General features: G+C 47.3%; 1 protein-coding gene across 5 annotated transcripts in view; it reads left to right on the forward strand.

Annotated features, from left to right (window-relative positions):
• Positions 1-25,984, forward strand: part of FNIP2 (folliculin interacting protein 2) — a 125,417-nt gene that overhangs the window by 38,615 nt on the left and 60,818 nt on the right. For all 5 annotated transcript variants that reach the window (XR_001919404.1, XM_018061487.1, XM_018061489.1 and 2 more), the window contains exons 2-3: positions 21,353-21,479; positions 25,285-25,404. Coding sequence is in view for 4 of the 5 variants with exons in the window: in XM_018061487.1 (XP_017916976.1) it covers positions 21,353-21,479; positions 25,285-25,404 (247 nt within the window). In the remaining variant the exon portion in view is untranslated. The remainder of the gene's footprint in view (positions 1-21,352; positions 21,480-25,284; positions 25,405-25,984) is intronic.

Raw genomic sequence — 25,984 nt, forward strand, 5'->3', positions numbered from 1 at the left:
GAGTGAATTATTGATGGGAGCTTATGCCCCAAGGATCTGGCTCCAAGTGCTCACGAGGTACCTGTGTGGCCAGGTCAGGTGGAAGCCAGCCAGGTGTGACTCCCAGGGCCTGCTTTGCTCTTGGGTATCTTAGATCAACAGTTTCAAGTGGTTGTCTTAGCTGAGTACACTGATAAGTAGTTTTCTTTCTTTTTTTTTCATTGCTCATGATTTTCCACTTAGTCAAAGGCGAAGAGTCAGATTCCATAAATGCAGTGGAAAGGCTCCAGGTACCTAACAGTGGCACCATGTAAACCTGGCACAATGTTGCAGAAAGAAGCACTGGATCTTCCCACTGTGGTTCTTGTGGAATGAGAGATTTCAGGATAGAAGTTGTCCCACCTAGACCTTTGCTTCTCCTCTCTTTAACCTCTAGAATGTCAGAAATTGGTTTTCAATATATTTCACAAAATTCCAGAGTCAGCACAAACCTGTAAAGTTTGATGAGGCATCTTAAGTGGTTTGCCAATAAAACATTCCTTGCTGAAACTCAGTTCAAATCTAGGAACTGTGAACTGCGATGTGGGGCTTCGACTGCAGTTGGCTTCCAATCTGCTCTCTTAAAGATGCTAATAACTTGACTTTTCAAACTTTCCCAGCAAATTAAATCCATCCATAGGGCTGTTTATATGTAGAATCTGGGAGGACTTGCCTAGCTTATCTTGTAAATCTTATAAATTGCTGTTTTTCTGATGGCATGAGAAAATTTGACGCAGCCTTGCCTTAAAAAGTGTGCCCCTGAATGGATAACCAGCAAGGACCTACGGTATAGCACAGGGAACTCTCCTCAATGTTATGTGTCAGCCTGGATGGAAGGGGAGTTCTGGGGAGAATGGATACATGTTTATATATGGCTGAGTCCCTTGCTGGTCCACCTGAAACTATCACAAAATTGTTAGTCAGCTATACAATTCAAAATTAAAAGTTTAAAAAAAAAAAAACACAAAAACATGCCCCACACGTGGAGAGGAACTGAAACAGCCCTTCAGAGTCAACGGTGCTTGAAGTTTCACATCTTGACATCTGGGTTTAGAGGAGATCCACTGTGGCTGCTTTAGAACCAGCAGGAGGGAGGGAGAGAAGGAGTGACTATAGATCTCTGATATGTCTCAGATGAACCTATTTTATTAAGAAAGATAGAGCCTTCGCTTGCTTGTGGAAGATGCTTATGGAGAAACAAGTACATACACCGGGGTGTTTCTTCCCCAGTGCATGCTTCACGGAGATGAGCTGACCACAACCATACAACGGTCTATGTTTAGAGTGGTTAGAGTTCCTGAAGGTTTTAGTAAAAGGCTTCTAAAGGGGAGTCTAAGGCAGGGTGGGCTGAGATGGGGAGTGTTTATATCACACTCTTCACTGAGAAACACTGTGTGAAACTTCCTGCTTGGGAAATGAGCTGCTGGACAGGTTGAGTGCGTGTGCAGGCGCAACCCCACCCTGGTCAGCTGATGGCCCCGTGCTGGTGACCAGCCCCACGGGGAGGCTGCAGACCCGGGGCTCCTCTTCCCGACGCCCTGGGCGTCACCACTGCAAGCGCCCTGCTTCCCTGCCCTTTCAGCTGACTTCCTGTGCCACGAGGAGTTCTCTTTGACTCGTTAAGAAGAGAGTTTATTTCCACCCATTGATGGTTGGGATGTGGGGATGTAATCCGAGGACGAGTGGGCGGTGGAAGGAGTGCAGTGGTAACGTGGTGCTGGGCAGAGGCGTGTTGCCCTAGGTTCAGGAAACGTCCATGTTTTCTCTGATCCCCGTCTCTTGGGGGTGAGTCAGGACAGCCTCGGAACAGGGGCTGCTGCTTCCACGCTGCCAGCTAACTGACTTACACTCGATCTGGGTCTTATTTTGAGGACAAGCAGGGTAAAGCCCTGTTGTTAGTCACTGTAGGGGAGTAGGTTGAGAGTGCTCCAGGCAGAAGGCAAAGCACTTTGGCTCTGGGGCCCCCAGGCCAGGTGCTGGGTGCCCGATGAAGGGTACTCCCCGCCAACGTCCCCACTGCCTCCTGCAAGCTCTGCTCGGCCAGATGGACTGGAGAGGATGAAGTGGCCACGACTCCTGGGTCTCCTGTGACTCCTTTGTGAGTCAAGCCATGGCTCAGCCTCATCCTTTCATTATTACAGTAGCAGAAGCTGAATAACCTCTGAACAAGGGGAAGCAAGCCCTGGCGGGAGTCCGTGAGAGCCATAACCCGTGACCCGCCTGATACTGTAATTAGACTCCCAACCAACACTCACCAAGGGAACCCAGCCGGCGGGATTCCCGGCAGCCCTCCCCCACCTTTACGGGATCCCAAGTGTATGTGGGATGTTGCATATCAGGTGTTCATCCGTCAGTCAGACTTTTACATCTTGCAGGGTTTGCTCCTCCTCTTAATCTCTCATCTTTCTTAGTTTAGAAAGGCTTTTAAAAAAAAAACAAAAACCCCAAAACAGCCCACTACTCTCAGGTCTTTACAGAACAGATGTGAATTAGAATGCTGTCTTTTTCTACCCCCCCCCACTATGTGTAACATTTTTTTTCACTTTCATTTCTCACCCTCCCCAAAGGTAAACAAAATAAAAAAATAAAAAAACCAAAACCTTGGTAGAGCTGAGCTAGTTTCTCCACTTAGTGTTTTTTTCTTTTATTTTTTAAATCTCACCCCTGACGTGAGAGCGTAGACTGTGGCACCGATTTAAGGCAAGCGCCCGTGAAGTGGGATCTTCTCTGCCTTGATCTCACAATCTCAGGGCTCATCTCCCCTGAAACCCACTGTGTCTTCGGGATCGTTGCCTCCTCTCTCCGTGTTTCTGTTTTCTCTTTCTTCTAAAAGAAATTAAACTGAAGGGTCAGGTGAGTGATTTCCCCAAAGATATGTTTTTAAAAATGCAGGCTCCTGAGCCTCACTTCAGAGCCACTGGATCAAAGTCCTAGAAGTGGAGCTAGGGAAGCTTTGTTTACTAAAAATGAACACAGAGATTTTTCTGGGGTGGTTCTGGTGATGAGTCAGGTTTGCAGCCACCGGATGGGGTGTCTGGGTCCCCTCCAGCTCCAGCATCCTGATTGTCAGGGACCAGTGGGACCCAGAAATGTCAGACAGATGTGAGGACATCCCTTGGCAACCACGGGAGTCAGAATGATCTCAGCGGTCGTTTTTTTGTATCTGGAGAGCAAGCTGTGTGGGTATTTGAGGAAGCATGTTCTCAGCAGTGGGAGGAGTGAGTACCGAGATCCCAAGGCAGGAACATGCGTGGTGTGCACCCTAAACCCTGTGCCCGAGGGATGCAGATGGCGTGCGGTCCTCCGTGGGGTGATGAATGGGTGCAGGTGTGCTTGCGGTCCAGGCTGCAGCTGTGCACATGGTGTGGGCGGGATGCGGGGGCTGCCCGTCCCCCAGAGTCTTACCCCTGGCCTTTCCTTGATAACAAACATTCCTGCTGTTGGAGCCTCTCTTCTTTGTATCTAACCGTTGTTCTCTCCAGGCAGTGACTACTGCCTCAGTGTCAACTGCTTTTGCGACAGCTGGTGGAGGACTAGGGGGTACTGCCGAGCACGGACAGGCCCCAGGGGAGGTGGCCTGCACTTCTGCTGAGCAGGGACAGAGACCTTCAGTGGCTGCATCTAACACTCAAATAACATGTCCTTGGTTCTCATTGTCACAGGAGATTCTCTAGCAGGCTAAATGATCCTCAGAGAACAATCCTATAGCAAAGTTTAAAACCAGTCCTTATTACTCAAAAGTACCTACATTTCCAAGTCCCCTTGAACATTGATTTTTTTTTTTAAGATGGACTGTATTTCAGAGCAGTTTTAGGTTCATTGAAAAATAAGCCTGAAGGACAGAGCCCCTGTCTCTCCCTGCTCCACCCTCACACCTCCCCTGTTCTCAGCATCTGACACCAGGGTGGTATGTGTGTTTCAGCTGAGAATCCTGCAATTGACATATCATCCTCACCCCAAACTGTGCTTTACATTTGAGGTTCACTCTTGGCGGTGTTTGTTCTGTAGGTTTGGACAAACGTAAAAGGACGTGTACCCATCCATATGCTTCCCTGGTGGCTCAGTGGTAAAGAATCCGCCTGCCAACACAGGAGATGTGGGTTTGATCCCAGGGTCGGGAAGATCCCCTGGAGAAGGAAATGGCTACCCGCTCCAGCATTCTTGCCTGGGACAGAGGAACTTGGTGGGCCATAGTCCATGAGGTTGCAAGGAGTCAGACACAATTTATTGATTAAACAACAACTATAACAACCCATCAGTATAGTTTCATACAGAGCAGCCTCACTGCCCTGACAGTCCTCTGTGCTCTGCCTATTCCTGTCACCCATCACCCACCCCCAACTCTGGCAACACTGAGCTTCTCACTGTCCTATAGTCTCGCCTTTTCTAGAGTGTCCTTTGGCTGGAATTGTAACAGTACATCGCTTTTTCAGATCAGCTTCTTTCACTTAGTAATTTACATTTCTGTTTCCTCCATGTCTTTTCATGGCTTGATAGCTCATTTCTTTTTAGTGCTGAATAAGGTTCCACTGTCTGGATAGACACAGTTTGTATATCCATCCACCTACTGAAGGATGTGTCGGTTGCTTCCACATTTTGACAGTGGGATGACTAAAGCTGCTGTAAACATCCACGTGCCGGTTTTTGTGTGGGTATGTCTTATTCCTTTGGGTAAATATCAAGGCGTGTGCTTCCTGGGTTGTAAGGTAAGAGTTTGTTTTGTTGTAAGAAACCACCAGCTTCTGGACTGGCTGTGCCATTTTGCATTCCCACCAGCAGTGAGTGACAGTTCCTGTTGCTCCACATCCTCTTAGCATTCGCTGTTCTTCGGTGTTCTGGCTCTCGGCCATTCTGATAGGTGTGTGGTGCTCTCTCGTTGTTTCAATGTGTATTTCTCTAATGGCATACGATGTGGCACATATTTTTCATATGCTTCTGTCTTTTGTTCTCTGTCTATTCAGGTCTTTTGCCAATTTTTAAATTGGGTTGTTTTCTTATTTTGAGTTTTATGAGTTTGAGGTATATTATGGATCCCAGTCCTTTATCAGTATTGTCGTTTGCAAATATTTTCTCGCAGTCTGAGGCTTGTCGTCTTCTCTTGTTTTCTCTCATGGGCCAGAGCTTTTAAACTTAATGAGGTCAGCTTATCACCTGTTCCTTTCATGCTTGTGCCTTTGGAGTGCATTCATCTGCTGTCATCTCCGTGCTCAGGACCATCTAGATTTTCTCCTGTGTTTCCTTCTAGGATTTTTATAATTTTGCATTTTGAGTCAGATCTATTTTGAGTTAAAATTTTGCAAAGGATTAAAGGGCTGTGTTGAGATTCTTTCTTTGGCATATAGATGTCCACTTGTTTGGCCCCATTTGTGGGAAGACTGCCTGGTCTCCGTTGTGTTGTCTTTGTTACTTGTCAAAGGTCGGTTGAGCATGTGCAGCTCTGAGTCTGTGTCCCTGGTCTCCGTTGTGTTGTCTTCGTTACTTTGTCAAAGGTCGATTCGAGCGTGTGCGGCTCTGAGTCTGTGTCCTCTACTCTCCTTTATTGACCTGTCTGCTCTTTCACCCGGACCACACTGTCCTGTTTCCTGTGACTGTAGTAAGACTTCAAGTCAGGTAGTGCCACTCCTCTGACGTTTGTCTTCTCCTTCAATGTCATGTTGGCTGTTCCGGGTCCTCTGCCTCTCCGTGTAAACTTCAGAATCAGTTTGTTGATGTCTAGAAAACAACTTGTTGGGATTTTGATTGAAATTTCATTGAATCTATAGATCAGCTTGGGAAGAACTGACATCCTGAGTCTTCTATTTATTTAGGAGAAAAAACCCTCTCTGTCTATGCACAACTCTGTCTATTTAGTTCTCCTTTGATTTCTTTCTTGATTTCTTGGCTTCTTTGTTAATTTCTTCCTTCTTCCCTCCATCCCTCCCTCCTTCTTTCCCTCTTTATGTACCACAAGTCAGGTGGGATCTTAGTTCCCTGACCAAGGCTCTGCCCCTTGCAGTGGAAGCGTGGCATCTTAACCACTGAACTGCCAGGGAAGTCCCTCCTTTGATTTCTTTTTTTTTAGAGTTTTGTAGTTTTCCTCCTATAGATCTTATAGGTATTGTGTTAGATTTATACCTAAGAATTTCTTTTTGGGGCTGATATAAATGATACAGTGTTTTCTATTTTTAAATTCCACTTAATTGCCAGTGTATGAAATATTAAAATTTAACAGAACATGACTGCATTCATGTCAGGCTAGCTGCTTTCTCCTTTTCTGTATAAATGCCTCCATTTTTTCCTTTATATTGTTACTAAACTTATTTTTAATATTTTTCTTAAATTTTTTTCTGATTATCAAAATAATACAATTTATTACAAAGCATTTAGGAAATGCAAGCAAATATAAAAATGAAAACCCAACTTACCAAGAGTGCTATCATACAGATTTTTACTACTATTAATAATTTTATTTGTTTTCTTGCAGTCCTTTTTGGTAGGTGGATATAAGCTGCATTATATCAACTGAACCATGTATGTGTATTATATGTATGTATAATCTGTTTTTTCACTCAGTGTTATACAATGACACTTTCACCATGTCATTAAAATGTTTTTAAGACAGTTTTTAATGACTTCTTTAAGTATCCTGAATGGACAACCTCAAACACTTTGGATGTGTCCTATAGTGGATATTAACATTTATTAGTTTTTGACTGTTACAATGCAGAGAACAAGCTCTCTTTGTTCAAATTTCTGACAGTTTCCTTGTGAGAGAATTTTCTTTGGAGATGTTCCTTGTAGGAAATTTGAAGGAGACCCATTTTCCTTCCCCAACAGAATTTGAAAATTGAGAGAGAGCAGTTGGTTAGTAAGTGGGAAACAGTGTCGTGTGTAGCAGCAGAGGCTACACTGTTGACCTCAGAGTCCGAGCCATCCGCCCACCTGGTCCCCTGTATCCTGGGACACCCTGGCCTCCGCCCACAGGACAGTTCCCGTATACCTGATGCCAGGAGCTGAGGGCCAGGTCAACGCCTGCTCTGCAGGTGGGTGGATGCCAAAGAGGGAAGGAAAATTGTCCATCAGAGTGGATTCCTCTCCCCTGAGAGGAGCCGTGGACAGACAAAGCAGTGAGAAGTGTCCTCTCATCAGAATTGACCTCTACTGGGAAACTTGAGGCAGAGATAAGGAGGCCCCCAGTCCTAACATCTTGCATAGGTTAAATCGCTTCTTAGAAGATACGAATAAGAGTTTTTTCCTTAACTTTTTGTTGTTGTTGTTGCTGCTTTCACCAGTCATTCCTCACTTGTTTATTTAAACATTCATTTATTTGGCTGCCCGGGTCCTAGTAGTGGCACACGTAATCTTCAGTTGTTGCCTACAAACTCTTTAGTTGCGGCATGTGGGTTCTAGTTCTCTGACCAGGGGTTGAAGCCGGGCCCCCTGCATTAGGAGCACAGAGTCTTAGCCCACTGGACTGCCAGGGAAGTCCCTTCCTTAACGTTTTGAAAAAGCATTTTATCCATATATCTTCAGAGATTGTATATTCACTTGGTTCAAAAGAAAAGTATCTATCGGAAACTTGTTGCTCCCCACCTCTTTTTTTTCTTTTCCATCTCATTCAAGTAATCAATGTTATTAGGTTCTTACAAATTCTTTTTTGCTCATTTAAAAAACCCTTTTCCACTTTCATTTTGTTATGAAAATTTCAATCATACAGAAAGTACAGGCTGTGCTATATTAACCACATGTGTAACCGTGACCCAGTTTTCTTAAATCTTAACATTTTGCCACTTTGGCTTCACATGTATAATTTTTTTAAAAGAACCAGACCATTAGGGAAGCAGGTGATGTTTCCTCTATCCTCCTTCCTGGGGCTCCGCCTCCCTCTCTTCCTTCCAGAGGTAACTGCCATCTGAACATGATGGTTCTTGTTCTTCTGCGTATCTGCTGTTTACTGGCTATGGTGCTCAGTCACGTCCGACTCTTTGTGATCCCATGAACTGTAGCCCGCCAGACTCCTTTGTCCATGGAATTTTCCAGGCAAGAATATGGGAGTGGGTTGCCATTTCCTCCTCCTGGGAATCTTCCCAACCAGGGGATCGAACCAGCGTCTCTTGTGTCTCCTGCATTGGCAGGCAGATTCTTTACCACTAGGGCCACCTGTAAGCCTATTACTGGCTATGATGTATCCATAAATAATACTGGGTTACATGTATTTAACATTATAAAATGGATATCATACTGTACATATTATTTCAGAGCTTATTTTTTTATACAACTGGATGTTTTTGAGATTCATTTGTATCAATCCATGTAGCTCTACTTTGTTAATTCTGAATTCAGTATAGCATTCCATTCTCTGAATAAGCTACAGTTTATGTGTCTGTTAGCCTATTCATGGGCATTTCATTTTTTTTTTTTTTAACAAATTTTACTATTATAATCAGTGCTGTAGTGAATTTATCATCATGGCCCTGTCTGCACGTCAGCATTAATTTCGTAGGGTGAGTGCCTACAGAAGAGTGGAGTTTAGGTTTTAGGACTTATGACTTGTTGTATTCAGTGTTCTCCAGAGTGGGTGTCCCGTCTCCTTCCTCACCAGCAGTGCATGGCATCCCGCTGCCCCCCATTCTTGGAGGTGGGGAGGGGGAAACAGAATCTCATTTTCTTTTAACTCATTACTGACCAGGGGATTTCTGCAGGAACTAATGCCTATGGCCAAAGATTTTTATTTTGGACAGCCCGAAATTAATTCTGTTATTTCACTAACACTTTGCGAGTTATTAAGTTCAGTAGTTACACACTGTAAAGTCTTTACTGACACAGCTGTAGTATCTCTAGCATCATGAGTTTCATGTTCACCTTCAGTATCAGAATCAATCACTAAGGTTTTTTATCATTTTGTTAGTCTAATATTCACATCATCTGAATCAAAACTATATTCTGAAGAACTGTCATCTCCTGAGACACTAGTTATATGTCACTCAAACAGTCAGAGAAAGTACCTGCATAAAATTCACTGAAAAATTCTTCTTCACTTACAATTTTGTGATGTGTCATTTTTGAAAATTTTTACACAATAAAGCTTGTGTGTGCAGTATACACAAAGTTGGAACAAAAACCTAACAGAACAAAATATGAATAACAGCAACAAACATTAGTTGCATTATGAACACTTGATCACTTTTAAGCTCTAACATCTTTCACACAGTGATTATAATTGTATCACTCTCTAAAATCATATTGATATGTCTCCAGTCAATAATTTTCAGGGAAATAAAAAGGCATATTATGTCTCCAGTCATGTCATCGAGGTATAATTCATGTACCATACAACCTACCCATCTGAAGTCTTTTGCTGTGTCCACAGAGTTGTAAAGTCCTCACCCCATCAACTTCAGAACATTTTCATTAACCTTAAAAGAAACTACCCACCAAAGTTAGCTGTCATCCTCTAGTCTCCCTACAAATGGTTCTAATCAGCGATGAATTTGCTGTCTCTATAGATCTGCCTATTTCTGACATTTCCTGTAAACAGCATCACGCAGCATACGATGCTTTGTGGTTATCTTCTTTTCATTTACCATCATATTTTCAAGACTCACCTGCATCCTGACATGTAATTGCACTTCGTCCCTTTTTAGTCTGGATCATATTTTATTGATCATGGGCTTCCCCGGTGACTCAGGCGGTAAAGAATCTGCCTGCAATGCACGAGACCCGGGTTTGATCCCTGAATCGAGAAGATCCCCTGGAGGAGGGCATGGCAACCCACTCCAGTATCCTTGCATGGAGAGCTCCATGGACAGAGGAACCTGGCGGGCTGCAGTCCATGGGGCCACACAGAGTTGAACAGACTGAGCAGCCAACACTTTCACTTTCAGGCTGGAGTTTGCTCAGTGAGGGGATGGTTTTGGCTCTCAGGACTAGAGCTGTTCTAAAGACTGCTGGACTCCTTTTTATATGGACTGTTTTTTAATGAAGAAAGGGTAGTTTAGATGCCAGGAACAGTAGGCAAAGGTCCTGGGTGTCCACCCGGAGCAGGCAGGTGGGTGAGAGGTAGCAGGGGCCCTTTCTCCAGCCCCCTTGGCCGTATGGCTCAGGGTTCCCCATGCTGTCGTGGGGTCACAGAGGACTCGTGGCAATAGGCATGAACCACGAGCCCTTCCTCACTCGGGGCCTTTCTGTGTTATTCTTGCACATTCTGGCCTCAGGTACCAACTGCCGGTCTGTCTAGGACAGCACTCCGGTGCTGTCTTTTGCAAGGCTTGTCTTCCCCACCCAGCCATTTCCAGGCCAGCTCATCAACTATCTTGGCCATATAATTAAAAACCAAGCTTAGGAGGTGTGGGGGCAGCTCCTGGTCTCAATTGTCTGCTTCATCCCACACCTGTCCACAGCTGGGAGTGGACCCTAAGGTCAGGAACTCCCTTTCAGAACCAATGGAGCAAAATCCCACTCCTAATGAGCCAACCTCGCTCCTTCCCTGGGAGAACTAAATATTCTTGTGAGTTTTGCCTTCAGAGCTCAGAACTATCCCTCCTCTTCCTACATTTTAAAAATTCAATTTGCATAAACTATATCTTTTTACATTTCTTTTCTGTGGAAGTAAGCCAGTTTGTATCCTTCCTTCCCCTGCAGAGGGCGGCCTGCCTGTCCCAGGATCCAGGCCTGCCCTGTGGATTTGGCTGCGGTCACACACCCACCGTCTGCGGCAGCTGCTGGTGTTCCGGGGGGTGGACGGAGAGCAAGGGGTTTAATGTTCCCCATCCATGTCCTGTCCACTTGTTTCCAGTCTTTTGCTTTTATCAAACACGCTGCAGTCACACGGTTGTGTCTGTTTAGTTCCAGAAGTGGGGTCGGGTGTCCAAGGTTATAAACCCTGGGGACCCTAAGAGCTGTGATTAGTTATCCTCCATCTGTGGTCGCAGCGATTTGCACCTCCGCCTGCATTTCTCTTGGGTAGGGTGTCTTACCTTTGGTGTTTTTTTTTTTTTTTTTAATTTGCTTTTTTCTTTTCAAGAGTGAGAATTAGCGTCTTTCCCTATGTTTAAAGACCATATTATTTTTGTTTTTCTGTAAACTGTCTGAATTCGTTGCCCACCTTTCCTTTGGTTTGCAAATCTTTATTGATCTCTGACTAGTCTTTATATGTTAGGGAGATTAATCCTTTGTGATATGAGCTGCTGATAGCTGGATTTTGTGAACCTTTTAAAAAATGCTTGATCACATTTTTCTACATAATCGAGGTTATACTGTATACATAACCCTGTGTTCTGTTTTTCAGTCCTAACACTGTGTCATCAGCGTTTTTTATTTTTCGAACATAGTGCATTTTTACCCTCAGACGGAAATACAGAGGGAGGTTTTAGGGTGCAGAGCACATGACCCCGAGTTGTTGGCTCATGATGTGGAGCTAATGACCCAGCCGCATTGGAGGAGCACAATTTGGGGTCAGGAGACACTGGTTTGGGTTCCATCTTCGCCACTTACTGGTTCCAACCTCATTCAAGTCTCCTAACTTCTATGTAAAACAGAACACAAGACACCTGTGAAGGACACTTGTGAAGGCCAGCTCGGGTACCTTCTGGAAGGAGGTTAGGCAGGTATTTCTCATGTGCCGTGCAGCTCTCATCACCAGCCTCCCTGTCTGCACCCAAAACTCAGGCCTTCTGGGCTCAGTGTCTCAGACTTCAGGAACCAGACTTCTGGAACCAGCATCTCTAGGCTCTGAGATTGTGCAGTAAAAAAGGACAGTTTGTAATACAGTGGAAATCAATTCGATACAGTCAAAACCGTAATGGCAAACTGAAACCTGTAAATGGGTTTGATAAATGAGAGGGGGCGTTACTTTCTTGGAAACTTTGTCCTGTCCTCAGGGGAGGCAGGGGTGAAAAGGAGCAGGAAAGTGTTGATTGTGGATGCTGGGAAGGGAGCTCAGTAAATGCCATTGTCTAAGGCCAGACTGTGAGCTTCCCCAGTGGCTCAGTGGTAAGGAATCTGCCTGCAGTCCAGGAGACACAGGTTTGATCCCTGGGTCTGGAAGATCCCGTGGAGGAGGGCACAGCTACCCACTCCAGTACTCCTGGCTGGAAAATTCCATGGACAGAGGTGCCTGGTGGGCTTCAGTCCATGGGCTCACAAAAGAGAGAACAGCTGAGCAACTGAACACACACAAGGCCGGACTACATATTTGAACCGAATTGGACTGCTTATAATTCAGTAAGATAGTTTCCCCATGGAAGTTCACCCACTGCCTCGGGCTTCAGCTACCAGAAGCTTTATAGAGCAAACTGTCATTAAGGTTATTTGTCTTAAGACAATACTAGACTCTTCGATGGGTTTTAAAAGAAACAGTGTTCCTGTTGTATTCCTGTTTCATTATTTTTAATTTTTCAAGAGAGAGTGCAGTCATGGTGAAATACTTAAAAAGCATGAAATCTTAGCACCTACCTGCACACACTAATAGCTTGCCTGGCTCTGTGATAAGCAGAGATAACCCTCAAAACAGCGCTCATGAGGTGGGGACCACTGCCACCCCCATTCTCCAGGTGAAGATGCTGATAGCACAGAGGGAGGGTTGGGCCGCGTGGGCAGGAGGCGGCGGGCAAGGGCGAGTGCCCAGGCTCCCGGCCCAGGGCCTGCAGACCCCTTGCTCTGTGGCCCTGACACTGGCGCATGGGGTGGTGTTCGCATGCGGGGCTCTCACTGTGTCCTGTGGGGAGGGACCCGCTTGCTTCTCTCTTTCAACCACCAGCGTCCTACTCCAGATACCACCAGTCTCACGCTTACAGATCTTCTAGACAGACTCTGTGGGTATACAGTGAAATTCAGAGTTTTGTCCCTTTTAGAAATGCACATGGCAGCGTTGTATACACAGTACTTGATACTTCTTCTTTCCAGTTAAAGGGGCCTCCTAATGCATACCATGTCACTGCCTGAGGAGCATCCCTGTTCAGGGTCGTGTCCGTGTAGCCCCCATCGTAGGGACGCGCCATCCCACGCGGACGCTTTGTTCTGGTCCTTGGCTGCTCTGAATGGTGTTGCTGTGCATCGCTTTTTGTACATAACCGTTTTGGACCAATGCGAGTTGATCTGTAGGATTAATTCCTACAAGTGGGGTATCTGGGTCAAAGAGTATGTGAGTCTGTGTGTTAGCACCCCTCCCCCCATGTCACTCACTCTCTTTGCCACTCCCTCTTTTCCCTTATTTTGCCCTCTGCCCCGCAGCTCAGCCCTCAGCACTACTCTCTGACTGCTCCCCCACCTGCTCACCTACACCCATCTCTTAATAGGTATAATATTTTATACCCCAAAATAGGGACAGTTTCTGTTTATTTTGACTTTCCCATTTTGTAAACAAAAGATCTTATGGAGAGTCATACTTTCAGCCTCTGAAAATCTAGGAAAATTGACCTTGAGAAGCCTCTAGGGAAAAAGAATTATTTCCTTAACTGTGTGCAAGTTAAATGGATGTAGAATAACTCATACATGAGGCTGTGCCTTGACTGTTTGAAATTCATTCACCTACCTGTTATGAGTAGAGAGTTTCCCTGGGTGGAGGGGAGGATGGGAAACCTTACGTTCAGAAAAAGATATGCAATCATGTTGATGCAAGGTAGCTCTGAGCAGAGCTGAAAGTTACATCTCAGCCCTCCTGAAACACAGAGATGCATGTTGATGATTTGGGTTGTGTTGTCAAGAGCGTGAAAGAATTAGCTCAGGAAATACTGAATTAATGCATGCTTGGGGATGGATCGCAAAGCTTCTTTACCAAAAAAAAAAAATACAGATAATTTGTAGCTTCTAGATACAAAAAAAGAATTAGCGCTCTTTTAAGAATTAAAGGAACCCTTTTGGAAAAAATGAGTCATGGTTAGAGATTCTGTAAGTTTTTAAAGAGGAGAAAAAGAAGACCCTGTTAATAATAACAGAATCTGGGAAGCCAGCTGGGCGGCATGCGGGCTGGAGCAGGGCCCCTCGGTGACTCCTGCCCACTCGGCGTCTCTGTAGCCTTGAGAGAACTTGCACTTTTCACCTTCATATTTCGCCAACATTTTTGGACCATTCTGTCAGTTAGAGATGTGTTTGTGCTGAGAAGCCTGCTTCTCCATCACAGTGCAGAGCCCATCAAGGAAGGCCAGGGTGCCATGCAGTCATGAAGGTCAGTCAGTGAAGGTGGCTTTTGTTTTCTCTCGTCCTCTCTGGCTGAGGACACCTGTTGTACTTTGTACACTGCACACCTGGTAGATGGTTTGTGTCAGAGTCGGAGGGCTTGCAGGTCATTCTGGCTTTAGCTCATCACTTAGGAAGAGGGGCTTCCAGGCTGAAGCTGAGGAGGTTGCCTGGGGTCAGATGCTTCATCCTGCCCGGAGGCCATGCAGGGTGGCCCAGGCTGGGGCCTGTGGGTGTCGGTGCTGTGGGCACCACACAGACTCCACCTGCTTCAGAGTTCTCTCTAATGTGACCCTGAGCTCAGGAAGGAGGGACTGGGTTCTCTTTCCTCTTGTTTGTAGGCCCCAAATAGGCTGCACGATGACTCATGACGTTCCGTCGTTGCTGTGGGAACCTAGTTGGTGAAGACTGTGGTTTGAGCTTGTGACCGGCATAGTCATTCATAGTGCTATCTTGGCGGGAACCATGCTCCCAGCCACCAACAGCCTCCCCAGCTGCCAGCTTGCAAGAACCACTCATATCCAGGGGTTTGTGGGGGGACTACTGACCTACCCTCAGACATGGCAAGCATCACACTGGACAACAACCTTTTATCCTACAGTCCCTGAATCCTGAGATCTCTGAAGAAAACCTTTGGAACCCACCTGAACTATATATAAGACTATTTATTGTCTCTCGATAATCCAGTTGAATAGTCGTCACTTAGACTAGTGAAATATTAATTTGTTTCGTGTTGGGGTTTGATTACAACTCAGACCCTGGAGAAGTTGTTACATAATATGTGGTATAAACGTCATTTGAAAATTAAAAAAAAAAATGTCTGAATTCTGAAACATCTGGCCCCAAGGATCTCAGCTAAAGGACTGGGTATCTGAACGCACTTTTGATTCTCGGCTGCAGTTTTGCAAGTACTTTCGTCCTTATTCTCTGTCTTCCCAACAGCTTTGTGAGGCGGGTAAGGGCTACATTTTGGAAGGGCTTAGCTCTGGAGTTAGCATTTTCCCAAAGTCACCTCCAGTGAAAGTGGCCAAACTAGGTGGGAGCTCGGTCTTTCCTGAAGGGTAACCCATGTCCCAGGCATCATGTCATCTGTGACTTGGACCCACTTCTCACCCCTACTAGGCGGCCTCAACCTCTCCTTCCTTCTAGGGATGTTTGTCTGTATTTCTGTGACAGCAGCATTACTGATTGGTTTTTACGTTGACCTTCCCCCTTCAGATTGTGTTTTGAGGTGGGCACCGATCCTGTTGATTTCTCTTCCTGGTGTCTCTCACGGCACCTGGTCAAGCCAGCACCCAGTGCTGGGAGCTGCTGGGTGGATGGACAGAGTTTGCCAGCCTTTGTCATCATCTTGGTCGGCTTTGTTGGTTTTGTATAGTTTCGTTTTCCCTTTTTTGGAACCATTTAAAGTTCCCTGTCATACTTGAGTCTTTTTTAAAGAAATAGTTTCCTTTGTTTTCGGCTGTGCTGGGTCTTGTTGCTGTTTGGACTTTCGCAAGTTGCGACAAGGGGGCTACTCTCCACTGCGTTTCCCGGGCTTCTCGATGGAGTGGCTTGGCTTGTTGCAGGGTACAGGCTCCAGGCACGCGTGCGCAGTAGCTGTGGCCCCTGGGCTCTGGATCACAGGCTTCATAGTCGAGGCCCTTGGGCTTGATTGCTCCAAGGCATGTGGGATCTTCCCAGACCAGGGATCGAGTCGGTGTCTCCTGCGCTGGCAGGTGGATTCTTATCCATTGCGCCCCCAGGGAAGTCCCCACATACCTGAGTCTTAAAACATCCACATTCTGAGATCACAAGATGTCTTTGTCAACTCTGCCTGTGAACTTTTCCTTAATGATCTTTGTTTCTTCGTGTGAGAGTCAGAGGAAGAGCATTTCCAAAGTGTCCTTCTCTCATAGACTGCGGTTCCATTGGACATACTGAGCCCACCTCCAGCCTGGTCCCTGTAAACATGCAGGGGAGGAATCAGATGCCCAAGCTGTGGGTCCCAGGGGACAAATTGCTGCAGCAAACCGGACACCTCGTACCCTGGTCCCTGCTGGCTTGACTCCTGGAAACCCTGATGTGCCAGTTGGGGCCCCTCTCCAGTTCCAGAAAAGTGGTTTTCTCAGGTAGTTTTAGATCTCTCCTAAGACAGGTCCGATGGTGTCCTTCACTTTCTCAGAAAGTCGAAACGGCGTTCAGCCCAGTGGTTTTGAAGCCAGCCAGGGTCCTCCTCAGGTTGTCCTAAACTTCCCAAGTCTGTACGGCCCTCTTGCAAGAGAAGTATTCCAGCCACCCAACACTTGAATTCTGTGCCTTTCTGCTGTGTGTCTGTGCCCTGCTCCTGGCCTGAGAAGACCCCCGCTCACAACCACTTCCCATCCTGGCCATCTGCACTCTTCATCCCTTCCCTGGTGCAGCTGCTGGCTCTTCCAAGTTGTCTCCTGGTTCCTCTCCTGCTGTCTGTGCCCTGTCTGGTCCTGTTGTTTTCTGTGGTGACCCACATGGTTGCTTCTTCAAGTTCCTTGAGAACAGGGACATTGCTTATTTATCATGTCCCCCTGAGGGCCAGCATCCCTGGACTTCCCTGGGTTTGTCACCACAGCTCAGACCTCTGTCCTGTCATCACAGAGCGGTCTTCCTTGTGTCTGTGTCCAGATTCGCCTCCTCCCAGGAGGACACCTGTCATTAGATGAGGGCGCATCCTGGTCCAGGATGGCCTCAGCTCAGTGACATCTGCGGAGACATTGTTTTCAAACAAGGTCATATCCACAGGTACCAGGAATTAGGATCTGGCCATCTCTTTGGGGGGAACACAATTCTGTTTTCTCTGCTCAGAACCATTTGAACTACTACTGCTTGTCACTTTTCAGGTGAGTCATCACTCGCCTCCTGCTCTTGATCTGCAGTTCCAGAGATAAAACCTGGTCCAACTGGGCAGATTTTCACATCCTGGAATTCTCAAACTGTAAAGGGTTCATATAAGTCCTTTTGTTTACAGTTGGAAAAGGAAGACAAACAGTCTTACTTTCTTGTGCTTCAGGTCTTACAACTGTGACCATAAGCAGACAAGTACCACTGTGTTCCCTGATGCCAGGGGCACTGTTCCTCCCTTGTTTTCAGCAAAATGTTTCTGATCAGAGTCAGTGCCTTTAAAGTACTAGACAGATATTTTAAGGTAAGGGCCCAAGGCTTGTTTTCACCCCCTGAGTGCTGCAGAGAGTCGCCCTCAGCAAAGTGCCAGGAGCTGCAGCTGGTGCTCCTGGAGGCTACATGGCCACTGGAGTTTGTAGAGAGTGTGGGCATGCAGGGCATATGGATGGGTAGTGGTCACAGGTAACTCCAGGGTGGCAGGGAGGAGCCCTCGGGGTGCTGGAGGTTTCCACACATCCTCACGACAGGGGATGCAGAGCCATAGTGTGGCCCCAGGCCTCCTCCTGAAATACCATTTCACCTCCTGCATTTCTTGTCCCAGATGACTCAACCATCATTCCCTCTACAGCAAGTCACTGACGTATGAACGAGTTCTGTTCTAAAAGCGGGTTTGTAAGTCCAATTTGTTTGTTAAGTCCAACAAAGTAAGCCAACTAACACAATCGGCTATGTAGTGGACTATAATAATGTATATTATATATATAGGAGAGGTTTATAATACTTTTCACAGAAACACATGAAAAACAAACAAAATAAAAATTTAAATCTTACAGTACAGTACCATGAAAAGTACAGAAAGTAGTACCAGCTACCTCACTCCTGTTTTACACCTGCTTGTGAACCTCCTGGGCTTGAGATAAATATATTGTAACTCTATACAGTGCCATACAGTAAGGTACACAAAAGCACAGCCACTTGCAGTGAATGCGTGCAGGTGACAGTGTACACCAGATACGTGCACTCACTTACGTGATTGGACGTGTGAAAGCATAGTCACATCTTTTGAAAGTTCACAACTTGAAGGTTCATATATAAGGGACTTACTGTACTAAGTTCAGAGATGGGGAGTGTCAGAATTACAATTAGGTGTTAAACCAATGACAATATTCGTGTGAAAGTAGGAGAATAGAGTTTTCCTTGTATTTTAGAAAAAACTTTTTAAGGTATTTGGGTCAATAAATTGGATAATCTGACAGACATCTTTTCTTCCCATATCTTTTCATCTTTTTAAATTAAAAAGTAGCATGAAACAATTTATAGGGCATTATAGTGAAAGTGACTTCCCTGGTAGCTCAGATGGTAAAGCGTCTGCCTACAATGCGGGAGACCTGGGATCAATCCCTAGGTTGGGAAGATCTCCTGGAGAAGGAAATGGCAACCCACTCCAGTATTCTTGCCTGGAAAATCCCATGGACGGAGGAGCGTTGTAGGCTATACAGTCCATGGGGTCGCAAAGAGTGAAGTGAAGTCGCTCAGTCGTGTCCGACTCTTTGCAACCCCATGGACTATACATACAGTCCATGGAATTCTCCGGGCCAGAATACTAGAGTGGGCAGCCTTTCCCTTCTCCAGGGGATCTTCCCAACCCAAGAATCAAACCCTGGTCTCCTGCATTGAGGGTGGATTCCTTACCAGCTGAGCCACAAGGGTCTTTATGAAATTTTAATTCTTCCAGAGGGGCTGTCCTCAGTTTTATTGATATTTGAGTCAGTGTTACCCCTCAGAAGTAGGGGCTGAACAAGTTGCTCTATAGTGATAATTTACAAGTTGCTCTGTAAATGATAATGCTGTCTTGGCAAAATGTCGTTCTTGGGGCAAAATGGATTGAACAAGAAAATACAAGACAATTAGATCTTGGTCAACTTTCGCTTTTAATGACTTCAGGCTGTGTGCTGTGTTTTTAGTAATTGCAGAGGATGTTTTTAATAATGACCTTGTGTAAAATATTGTGGTTTGAGTTACAGGCACTGGGAGTTGTTGGGCTGGGGTGACAGAGAACTGGCTCCGGGAGCTGTGCTCCCCAGGAGTGGCTGGCTGATGACTCCCCTCTTCTTCCTCCTGTGTCCCGGTCCTCAGGTCGGCTCTCAGCTCGTGATGGCGAAAAACAGGCCCCAGCTGCGCAGCCCAGGTCGGGGTCAGGGGACGTGTCTGACCAGCCAGGCCTGGATTGAAAGTGGGAGATAAAAGATTTCTGAAACAAACTCGCCATGGTGTATGAAAACTAGAAGGAACGATGCTGGGCCTGGCTGCTTAGAGCTCGGGTTGTTGAGAAGGTGCAACCAGAACTTGATGCTTTGGGGGCTACGATTTAAGACAACAAATCTGCTCCCTAAAAAGCACGTGTTCATTATTACCAGGGCCTGAGAAGGAAAGGACCAGTGATGCGCAGTTTGTGGTTGGGGACTAGACACTGTAGCGATGTCCTTAAAACATTGTGACGTCAACAGTTCTTCAGGAAATTACCACTGCTCTGGTGCGCTTAGCTGTGTCAGCCTCTGTGTGAAACACTTTCACGGAATCCCTGCTTCAGCTGTGTGAGCTTGGTGTTAATGCTCGCATGCTGGTGGAGAAATGGGATCTCAGAGAGTTTGAGTCTGAAACCAGTGTGTCTGACTTGGCTCTGCCATCCCGTCTCTTAGTTTTGCAGTGTGCTTTGTCTGTCCACCAGCCCTCTAATTCTCCATCTGTCCCCCACCCTCTTACCTCAGTGCTGTCAGCAGCTGGCACCCCGCTGGCCTCCGTCCACACTGTACCGTGTTGGTTCTGCCTCTGGATGTACCTGCCACCAGCGTCTGTCCCCCCTGTCCCCTGCCTTAGTTGCCATCACTTCATTTGAAGGCCCTGAACTCTAGAATAAATTCTCCTTGGCCTTCCTGCTTCTAGTTATGCTCCGCCCTAGCCTGGCTTCCCCTCTAGCCGGGGACCACCCTCTCGAAGGTGGGGACTGAGTTTATGGATCTGTTGGCCTGAGTCCCTCGCTGTCCTCGGAGGTGAGCTGGCCTGCTGTCTCCCAGCTGCCTCTCCAGCTCTGTCTTCCTGAAATTCTAGGGACTTCCCTGCCCTCCCCCACTGCTTAAGCCTGAAACTATGAGTCTTACCACATCCTTTTCTTTCTTGCACTTGGACAATCTGTAGTTACACATTTATAGATGACGACTCGCCCAGTATTCCTCACTGAACCATATCCACCCTGAGGGCAGTGATCAAGCCTGCTTAGTTAACCAGCTGCTCAACCTCTAGCTTGGAGCACAGTGACCGCAGGTGCCCAGATCTGTGTTGAACAAATGGATTAACAGACTTGTAACTGAAGAGCCCAAAGCAGTGCAGCCCTTTCTTAGTCTTCGAGTTCTGATTTCACTTGTGGCTGAAGAAGGAACCTGTGTTTGGAGCCGTTTTGTCTCAGTGGCTTTTGGTTTGCTTAGGAAAAAACACGCTCCCTTTATGGCTGATTGTCATTGTCAGCAATTCAGCTTCTGTGCAGCGATGCACTTGGTTTTCCAAACTTCCATGTCAGAACCAGCCACAGTAGAAGAAAAGAATAAGTTCCAGGTGATGTTTTTCCTCTCCGTCTGGCCTGAGACTGGGTGGCTGGGAGAGGAAGAGCGAGGGCTTCAAGATTCCCGCCTGATGGTGCAGAGGTGGGAACACTCTGGGCCCTCCAACCTCGGCCGTGCTGCCCCCCCGGAACCCAGGCATCCGGTTCAGCTGTCTCCACACACCTGTCCCACTCCTGCCTGCCTCCTTTGAGCAGAGTTTGCTTTTTTAAAGTTTTCATTTATTTATTTTTGATTGTGCTGGATCTAGTTGCAGGGCACAGGTTTCCTGTTGCAGTGGCTTCTTGTCTCAGCGCACGGACTCTAGGGCATGCGGGCTTCAGGGGTTGCAGCACTGAGGCTCAGTAGTTGTGGCGCACGGGCTTAGTTGCTCTTAAGGCATGTGGAATCTCCCCAGACTAGGGATCGAACCTGTGTCTCCTGCACTAGCAGGCAGATTCTCATCCACTGGACCACCAGGGAAGTCCCCAGAGTTGCTTTGGAGGAGAATTTTTCTCTCCAGTAATTTATTATCTCAGCAGCGCTCCCAGCCTTGATCACGGGCACTGGCTGTCAGAGTCTGCAGCCAGGGCTGTGTGCCCCCAGTCTGCGAGATCTCGCATGCTGGTATCTTCCATGTGCACGTGTGTCCCGGCTAGGAGACTCGTCTTCCTGTGACCAGCCTGAGTGTTGCCGCTAACACTACTCCTTTCTCTCTTGTTAATCCACAGTTGGTCATGTTCAGAGCTGGACCTGAACGAGATTCGCCTGATCGTTTACCAGGACTGTGAAAGGAGGGGCAGACAAGTCTTGTTTGATTCTAAGGCTGTTCACAAGATGCAGGAGGCGGCGGCTCAGGTAGGAAATGTGATTTGCTTTCCTCTTTTGTGTCTGTGCTCTAACCATCTCTGGTCAGTGCAGCATCTACTGGGGTGAGTCATACAGCCTCCTCAGTGATTCAGAGGAGACAGGGGCAGAGGTTCCTCGACCACCCCAGCTGAGTGCTTACTAATACACGCAGGTAAGACTGTTAGCCAGTCATCATGCAGTTGCTAAGCAGCTACTATAGACATTACCGGAAGTGAATTAGCTAGGGAGTCACAATCCAATAGGTTTTTGATGCCAAATATGTGCTGTATAATGAGAAAACTAAGAACTGTAAAATTCATGAAGCATTTGCCTGAAGAGAAGGTCTGGTATTTACCATAGGTAGTAAGAGGTGATACGTAGCACTGGGGTAAACAGAAGTGGAGAGCTTTCCTCACCAGAGGGTTGCAGGGTACTAGCGAAAGGGCCTGCATCTACAAAAGGGCCTATGTCTCAAGCCTGTTTGACCAAGGAAGTTTATTTCTTTTTTTAGTGGAGGGCAGAGTGGTGATAGTGGTGATGGAGGTGATGATGATGATGGTGGTGGTGATGGTGGAGATGGTAATGATGATAGAGATGGTGATGGTGGAGATGGTGATCGTGGTGGTGGAGATGGTGAAGATGTGGTAATGATGGAGTGATAGTGGAGATGGTGCTGGTGGTGGTGATCGTGATGGTGGTGCTGGTGCTGGTGGTGGTGATGGTGGAGATGTTGATGCTGGTGATGGCTGTCGTGGTGGGGATGGTGGTGGTAATATGATAGTGGGGGTGGTGGTGATGGTGGAGATGATTATGGTGGTGGTGATGATGGAGGTGATGGTGGTGGTAGTGGTGCTGGTAGAGATGGTGATGCTGGTGATGCTGGAGATGGTTGTTGTGGGGATGGTGGTGGTAATATGATGGTGGGGTTGGGCGTGGCGCTGGTGGTGGTGATGGTGGAGATATGATAGTGGTGATGGTGGTGGTGGTGATGGAGGTGCTAGTGGAGATGGTGATGCTGGTGATGGTTGTGGTGGTGGGGATGGGTGGTAATATGATGGTGGGGTTGGGCGTGGTGCTGGTGGTGATGATGGTGGAGATGATAGTGATGATGGTGGTGGTGGTGGTGCTGGTGGAGATGGTGATGCTGGTGATGCTGGAGATGGTTGTTGTGGGGATGGTGGTGGTAATATGATGGTGGGTTTGGGTGTGGTGCTGATGGTGGTGATGGTGGAGATGATGATGATAGTGATGGTGGTGGTGGTGGTAGTGGTGCTGCTGGTGCTGGTGGAGATGGTCATGCGGGTGATGCTGGAGATGGTTGTTGTGGGGATGGTGGTGGTAATATGATGGTGGGGTTGGGCGTGGTGCTGGTGGTGATGGTGGAGATGATAGTGATGATGGTGGTGGTGCTGGTGGTGCTGCTGATGCTGGTGGAGATGGTTGTTGTGGGGATGGTGGTGGTAATATGATGGTGGGGTTGGGTGTGGTGTTGGGCGTTGGGTAATATGCTGGTGGTGGTAGTGGTGATGAGGATGGAGATGGTGGTCGTGGGGGAGATGGTGCTGGTAATGATGATGGTGAGGTTGGTGGTAATGGTGGAGGTGGTGATGGTAGGGGGTGAGGCATGGGGCATCTGGGAGTAGTAAAAATGAGGACAGAGTGATCCTTGATCCCTTGGAACCCGAATGGGAAAGGCAGAGCACCGTGTCTGGTGGGAGCAGAGTCTGGTCCTCCCTGTGAGGCTTCAGGATGGCTGTCCAGTGTGCTTCTGACTGGTCGCCTTTCAGCAGTTATCCAGGTGTCTACAAATTAAACCCTTTTCTGTTCCTTCTGTTCATGTTCAGTAACCTGCCACCTGTATTGACTGAATCTTGGCACTTGAGAGAATGTGCAGCTAAGTAACTGAATAGTTTGTCACAGTCTACGTCACTTCAGGGCTGAGATCTCTTCCTGCTTCTGATAAGGTCGTTTCTACAGGAAGGAAGTGTTTGGTTAAAGGCAGTTTAGCTGGGCAGATCCCATGGTGCTCTCACGTGGAAGTCGGCCAGGTAGCTAATCATTACAGTAGTTGTCAGGCTTGTTAGGTAAGTGGGGGACTGGGGGATGAGAAGTCTCTCAGATGACTTCCTGAGGCTTGCATGGTAGATTCGTACCTAAGTTCAGGTGAGCTGGTACTTGGCCCTTTGTTTGGTGAACAGCATGCATTTCCCCCCTGATTTCCCGCATCATTTCCTATTTCCCTGAAGGCATTGCACAGATGGTATATTTGCACATCCACATTCTGTCACCTGGGCTCTGGATGGTGGTAACAGGTAGAGGGAAAAAATTCTCACTGGTTGGCAAAAGGAACCAGAATCGTGTCTGTAGGGGCAGTGATGACCCTGGGGTGTGCAACAGAAGTGTCCCGGAAAGTGCTCATTTATTAATAATTACAGAAGCAGCTGGTCCTGGGTAGGCTTGGAAGCTGTCTGAACCAACCGAACAAGTGCAGTCTGGGCTCTGCTCACTGGACTGGGTGCTGTCACCACCCGCGGGTGGCTTGGCCAGAGGGCCTGGTGGTGTGGGACAGGTGTGGATCGTGTGTCTCTGCAGGGCCGTGTTCCTGGCTTCAGCAGCATGAAGCAGCGGGCAGACCCGAGGAGACCACTGAGGGTGTGCGTATGCTCAGGGAGGACGCCACATCCTGGGCCTCCATCCCTGCCCGTGACCACTGGGGACACATGCTTCCTGTTCCCCTTCCGCCCCTCCCCATCTTCAGCCTTCCCCCCCACCGGCAGGCACCAAGCGTCAGCAGTTGGCAGCAGGCACATGACTGCAGGCATTTGCATTCGACCACCAGTGTGACTGTCACATTGCAGATTAGATAAGCTGCAGTTGCATTCATGGTCGTCCAAGCAGAGCTGCACACACAAAGCAAGTAAGGCTGAGGATAGAAACCACGCATCACAGAGGGGGCAGGCTGCGTCAGTAGGAGGGAGTGTGTCTTGGCACAGGAGGATGGGAAAGGTTAGTACAGGTGTATCTTTGTTCCTCTGTGTCACTGTCACAGAAACCAGCCCTGGACTCCATGTAGGAAATGTGTGTAGCTCGTGCCCCGCGAGCCCTGACCTCTGGAGGCTGTGTTGCGTCACGTGTTGGGTGATCACAGGAGCCCCTGTTCAGTGCTCCGTCTTCATCTTTCACAAGCCCGACCGCGTGACCTTCTCTGAAGCAGTGCAGGAGGGTGTGTTATGAAAGCACATGCCCGGACTTTCCAAATGAATCCTTCTGCCTTCCTAATTCCTTCTGCCTGGTGAAAATTTAAATTTGAAGCAAAGACTGTATCCTCATCAGTATGCTAATCTGTGACTCTACAAAGTACTCCAAAGTCCTCTAATAATCAGAACAGAGGTCAGGTCTCATTGATGATTTTCAAGTATGAATTGAAACTTCAATAACAGCTGCATTATTTAAAGAGAATATTCTTGAGAAATCCCCTGCTGGTCCAGTGGTTAAGACTCAGCGCATTCATGGCAAGGGCCCAGATTCATTCCTTGGTTGGGGAACTCAGATCCCTGAAGCTGCACCGTACCTCCAAAAAAAGAACAATGATAATAAAACAAAGAGAATGGTTTTTAAAAAATAATTTTATTTATTATATTTTCGGCTGTGCTGGGTCTTCGATGCTATGCAGGCTTTTCTCTAGTTGCGACAAGCAGGGGCTACTCTTTAGTTGCAGAGTGGTTTAAGGAAGGGCTCCCCAGCGAGCGTGTGTGGGGAGCCTGGTACACTTGGTGGTGGTGTGTTCACCCTGTCTCTCTCTCTCTTCACCCAGAGAACGGAGGACCTCCCTGCAAAAGTGCCGGCCAAAAGCTGCTCAGGAGGTGGCCCTGCTGCTCACGGCCCTTCAGGGGGATCTTTACCACATGCCAAGGAGCAGCTTCCCAAGTACCAGGTAAAGCCGCCCCTGCGAACGCAACAGCCTGAGGGCTGAAGTCACTTACTGTCACTTCCCCACGGGGATCACGGTGCTGGAGGCGCCCGCTCCTGCAGTAGCAGACTGCAGATCCAAAAATGTGTCTCAGGTGTTTTAGGTCGGTGCTTTGGCTTTTACCTCTCCATAAAAACTAGAGAAAAGTGGAGCAGAGGGGAATCCAGTGCAACACAGACCAAACCAAAAAGGAATATTGCAAAGGAGGCGATCCCTCCTGTTTTGCTTGCTCGGTTGTCAGAACCAGGCTAATGCACATATTTTCCAGTTTTGTCAAAAGAGTTCTGGGGAGTCTGGGGATGCAGGCAGACATCCTGAGAAAATAGCTCTTGCCAGTAGAAGGAAGAAAGCTTCTTATAGGAGCAGATGGAAAGGCAAGACCTAAGTTGAGTGTGAAGAATAGAGGGCTGGTAGCATTTTTATGGTGTGTGTGTGTGTGAGAGAGTGTGTGTGTGTGAGAGAGTGTGTGTGTGTGTAAGTAAGCAGAGGTTAAGGGTTATTGCAGAATATTGGCCAACAGGCATAAGGGAAGTTGTTTCATAAA

Source organism: Capra hircus, chromosome 17 (genome assembly GCF_001704415.2).
Source record: "Capra hircus breed San Clemente chromosome 17, ASM170441v1, whole genome shotgun sequence".
NCBI classification, from domain to species: Eukaryota; Metazoa; Chordata; class Mammalia; order Artiodactyla; family Bovidae; genus Capra; species Capra hircus.